The sequence below is a fragment of the Sphaerodactylus townsendi genome, unplaced genomic scaffold (genome assembly GCF_021028975.2).
Source record: "Sphaerodactylus townsendi isolate TG3544 unplaced genomic scaffold, MPM_Stown_v2.3 scaffold_496, whole genome shotgun sequence".
NCBI lineage: Eukaryota > Metazoa > Chordata > Lepidosauria > Squamata > Sphaerodactylidae > Sphaerodactylus > Sphaerodactylus townsendi.
Window position 1 is genome coordinate 1097 of NW_025950689.1, and position 5652 is coordinate 6748.

General features: G+C 44.6%; 1 protein-coding gene across 1 annotated transcript; it reads right to left on the reverse strand.

Annotated features, from left to right (window-relative positions):
- Nucleotides 1-3454: 3454 nt before the first annotated feature.
- On the reverse strand, nucleotides 3455-5163 carry TMEM151B (transmembrane protein 151B). The gene has a single exon (XM_048483052.1). The coding sequence runs from the start codon at nucleotides 5161-5163 to the stop codon at nucleotides 3718-3720; it is 1446 nt and encodes a 481-aa protein (XP_048339009.1). The 3' UTR covers nucleotides 3455-3717.
- Nucleotides 5164-5652: the final 489 nt, after the last annotated feature.

Sequence of the window (5652 nt, forward strand, 5' to 3'; positions counted from 1 at the left end):
CTTTAATAAGACATGCCAGGTATTGAACCTGGTATCTACTACATGTAGCAGCTCAGCGTTTTATTGTATGCATTCCAAATTCACTCTCTGTTGAGAAAATAAAGATACTTCTCAAGCGAACCTTTGCTATCGGACTTCTTGTTTTGCTACACTGGTTTGTGTATAAAGCTAGGTTACTTCTCTCAGGGTTTAGCCACATGTTGTTTTACATGTGTCCACCATGGAGATTTTTAGCGAGACATCAGCAGTGAAGTTACCTACCTGGAACTGTTTCCATGATTCAGACTGGGACCACAACATGTAGTCACAAGGGACTTCTTCCATTCCCCCTGCACTGTTTTCCCAACCCAAAACAGACCCTGGGGAACACTATTTGCCCCACTAGCAACTGTACTTGTAGCTCATCAGAATACCCCAGGGGCCATTTCAGGTCAGGAAAATTATGGGTGAGGGGAAACAACAGGAGAACATTTCTAGAAACCAAAACATACACATGTATGTTCTATGATCCCACCCCCACCCGCTGCCAGAATGCAGCCAAATGGGGGAATGATTTCAATGATGAGACTAGTGGGGGAAAGGAAGACATGTTTAACCTTTCCCCTCATTCTATTCTGCTGCCAATTCTTGTAGAGTTCGAAAGCCTCTACTGCCAATGAACTTTCAAAAAAGCTCCTTCTGGTTTTTCTGAGCCTGGCTGCAGCAGATAATCCATGCATATTTTAAAATATTTTATGTGTGGCCAAGAGAGCCAGACACATACTCAAGACTGAAGTGAAAACTTTCAGGTAGTCACATCACAAGTCTGAATTCACATTGTGTATGAAATATGGAGTGCATATAGTATAACTGCTGCATGTGATTGGCCTATATTTGATTTTGTGGCAGGTACCTCATGTTGCATGAACATGGGAAAATATTTTTTAAAAACTTTAGACTGTTTTAGAAATAATCTAAAATACAGAAATACAACATATTCTGCCATCTGCGTTACTGTGGTACCACTTCTGTGTTATTGTCTTTGATTCAATTACCAGGGTCAGTATTGAGTAGTATACCAAATTGCAATCTTTCCAAAAAAGATTATATCAAACCAGGTTTGGGAAAGATCATAGCAAGGCAGAGGAAGTTCCAGCAAGTGGATGCTCCAAAAAAAACCCCAGCCCTGATGAAGTAAGGATGCCAAACAAGAAGAAAACCTTCCTGGAGAAACAATCTTTGTTGACTTCATGCTTTAGCAGAAAATAAAAGAAGTCCCAGGTGTCAGACAGCATTGAAAATATCACAAAGATAAATACAAAGCCAGTACTGAGGATGCTTGACATTTAATTAAAGACTTTTAATTTCATTTCCTAATTAATCCCACTGTTTCGTCTATTTTGAAAGCTATTTTGAAATGGTTTATTTCAACTGCTCTGTAATCAAATGCACATTTCAATTTTGATCACATCTTTTCCGCCTATCCAAAATTAGAAAAGATCTACTACTGCAAACATTTTGTCACATGAGACATTTTAACAGTGTTGTGAGACATACTGTTGCAGTCAAATAGAATTAACAAATTTATGAATAAGCGCTTCTCTATTTGTGAGTGGGGCAATTCAGAAATGTGAAATATAATAAGGGGGGATTTTAATTGGGCACAGGTAGCCCATCCTCTGAAAGACGAGAACAGTGACCATCCAACTAAAGAGAAAAACTACTGAAGGCCATTCTCACCCTGAGCCAAACCACAGTAAATCACTTGGTATTTTCTTCAGTACTTTCTGCTTTTTCCTAAAGCAGCTGCTCTGTATTGCTCTCTGAAGAAAATTTCTCATTACTGCTTGTAACACTCTACAGCCGGAGGTGGTCATGGAGTTCTCTGTCTCTCCAAATCCTTCTCTTCTCCTCTTCTCTCCCTAGAAAGTACGCCCATCTCTACAAGGCTGGACAAACCTCTGCCTCTTTTGTCTGATCTGTTCCCCAAGATGTGCAAGAAATTAAAATATGAAATAAGAGGAGGAATGAATGGAGAAGATGCTGCAGAGGTGAAAGTGACTCAGTGGGCCAGTGGGCACACGATGCCAGTGGGAACACGATGCCAGTGGGCACACGAGACTGTTCGCACGGTCTCGTACAGGCAACGCCGAGGCTGCTGTGACCCACAGAGATGGATCCGCATGGAGCCACTTGCGGGTTGTCCCATTCACCTACCTCTCCTCCTGCGCAGCTCTGGATAGTTGGAGGGACACGTTCATGCTGCCCTCCGACCTCTGGGGGTTGGAGGGCAGCATGGGCATGTCTCTCCAGCTGTCCAGAACTGCACAGGGAGGAGAAGTAGGTGAACAGAACCCCAGAGGGGCCAAAAGTGGCTCCCTCACACCAGTGCGCTTCGAACCGCACTTGGGGGGGGGATGCCACTTTTGAAAAAACTCACTCCCTGAGCGAGTTTCAAAAGCGGTATTTTCGTGCCGGTTGTGGGGGGGTGAGCAAACACACACACTTCCCCATCCCAACACAATTTCTCTTCCATTAATACCTTCAATTGACTCTTGCCTCCTTTCATATTCCAGACAATAGGTGGCTAGAATGAGGAAACAGGTGGCTAAACTTTGAGTAAAATTCACACACCCTTGTCCCTATATTACTAATAAATAAAAGGCAACTGAACCTCCCTGGACTTGGATAAATTCATTACAACTAGATTTTGCTCAGTTCAGATCGCTCACCTTCCTAACTCTCCATCACATTCATTCCCAATACCAATAGTTCCTGCGTCTTATTTTGTGGATAAGGCCTTCTCCTGGGATTTAACTCAGACTACATTGTACCAGAGTCTGGGGTTTCCTCAATAAATTCCCTGATCATTTTATTGTCCCTGTTCTTTCTTGCTTTCCACTAGAGCCTTTGGTTACCTTAAGGACTAAAAATTTACTGTGGCTGTTAAAAATTTGTTAATCTTTAAAATGCCACAGGACTCTTTGTCATGGCTGTAGCTGACATGCTTAACCCTCTAAAATTTATCTTCACAAAAAGAAAGAATACAGTTTAAGCTTTACCTACTGGATGCTGATTCCCAGATATGAAACACCAATGCGTTCTAAGGAGATTTCCAAAGACCTAATGTTCCCAGCCTCTGAGAACAGGATAACAGTCGGAGAGTGGTCTAGAAAAAGGAAGAAGGCCTGACTTGTAGCTATTTTCCTGTACACTTCAGCTCCTTGTAATATGAGCAGTTATGTGCCTTGCTGCTGAAGAGAACAGGCTACACAGTCATGGATTCATCGGCTAGGATATGACTTTACAAGGCTGGCATAACAGTTCCCACATGATGCATGGTAACAGACATGTGCTGTTTTTGTAAGATATTATCAAGGTGGCCTAGTTGTTGGAGACAAAGGCTGAGAAGAAACAGCCCAGATTCTTGGGTTGTCACTGTTCCCTTTTTTCCTTTCCTTCCTTTCTTTCTTTGTTTTTGGATGTGGCTGTCAGTTTGCAGTTATGTGCTGCAGTTCTGATGTAAGTATTAACTGCCAGCCTCAAATCAAAGCCATTACAACTCTCCAGAACTAGAAGAGGACTCAGAAGCTGTTGAGACCCCTATGGGATGATGAAAAGGAGTACTCCTCTCTGACTTACATACATTGTAGGAACCTCTACTCATGTGTTAGCCTATCTGCTCCCAAATACCATGTCTGGACATAGGGTACTTTCTGTAGAATATGATTCACAACCTCACAGTGAGGTCTCCACACAGGACCCATTCCGATGCAGATGGCGATGATCGTGATTGAGGCAGCCCTCGTTTCGATGCACAATGAGGACGGGGAAGTAGAGGGCATCCTGGTAAGGAGGGGGATCTTCCTCCTCCACAGTGACTTGGCTGGACAGGCGGGTTTGCTCAGTTGGGCAGCTCTGCTCATTTAGACTTCCACTCCGGCTCTGCCAAAGGCAGCTGCGCCGTGAACCATAGAGACGGCCCAGTGAAAAGCGGCTGCTGCTAAAGGGGATCCTAGAACTGCCATTGCAGATACTGAGGGCACTGCGGGAGAAGATGGAAGAGCTGCTTATAGTCCTATGACATTGCTCACAGTTCTGTCTGTAGCTCCCATAGTGGCACGAAGAGTAGGTAGTGCAGCCAGAGAGCCTCACCAAGTCCATAAGGACAGCCTCTGAGTAGCTGGGAACCAACTGCTGGTTGGACCGGATGTGCCACTCTAGCTCTGTACTATCCACTGTATTGACCCGGGGCATCCTTCGGCAGTAAGGGCGCTCTTCAGCTGGTGTTACTGCCACATACTCAAACCCAAAAAGTTTTTCCACATGGTAGTGAACATAGGAAGTACGGTACTCATTCAAGACCCGCAATGGCCAGGACAAAGTCAAGAGAGCAGCCACCCAGAAGACATAGTGGGAGACATACCAAGGAAGTTTGTCCGGGTCTGAGAAGGCCACCATATACTCTTTGAAGTCCACATTCTTGAGATGCATGCCTTCTCTTGCCTCCATATAATCATCCAATCCCTCATTCTCGGTGAAGAAACGGGCCCTCTGAGTCAGATAGGAATTCTCAGACTCCACATTGGCAAAGCTGAAGCACTTGGTGAAGCGAAGTCGAGTGGCTGGGAAGTTCTCCAGGTCAATCAGGTCCTTAGAGACATCTTTCACCCCACAGTTGGAGTAGTCAAATTCTGCCTCTGCCACATGGGTATTGACTCTCTCATGGTACACTTGGGTGGTAGTATAAGCATCCCCGTTGCGATAACGAGTGACCTGGCGAGTCCTCCTGACATAGTGGTAGCTGATAGCTTTCCACCAAATGCATGGCGTGGCTTGCTGCATCCTTTGGATGCGTTCATGCACACTCTCCACATCCACTTTGTACTGCAGTTCATTGCGGGTGTAGCAGTGCCAACATTCCACCAGATAGACTACATAGAGCATTACCAGAAAGGCCAGAGGAATGTAGACATAGCCATTAGAACAGGGACTATCATGATACATCATTGACTTCCCCTTATAGGCGCTATCAAATGTCAGCCGTGTCACCTTGGTAACATGGCACCAGGTCATGGCTCCCATGCAACCATACATGAGAAGCGAGAGCACCAGGCATTTCCAATGTGATTCCCTACAGAGTGACTTGCTGAACGACTGCTTCACTGGACGCTGCTGTTCCATATTCCAAGAGAAAGCCAAGAAGATGAGAAAAAAGAGAGAACAAAAGGAGAAATTACTATATAGTGGATGAAAGGGAAAAAGCACAAAATGATTTTACTGCCTGATTTAATACTGGCAATTAACTGGCTAGCAAACAAAACATATATGAACATCCCCCAGGACATCAAATCTCACTCAGAGGCTACACCAGGGGTGTCCAACTCTGGTGCTTCAGATGTTCATGGATTACAATTCCCATCAGCCCCAATTGGCCATGCCAGCAGGGGCTGATGGGAATTGTAGTCCATGAACATTTGAAGTGCCAGAGTTGGACACCTCTGGCCTACACCATTCAGCTGGCAGGCAAGAAAAGAAAGAGGACTAAGTTTATTCATACTTCATATGTCACCTGCATGATCACTTTCCAGGACCCATACTATATGTCCTTCAGTTAAGATCAAAATACATAATCCATGTGACATGAGCCAGGTCACAGGCAATCAACTCAAC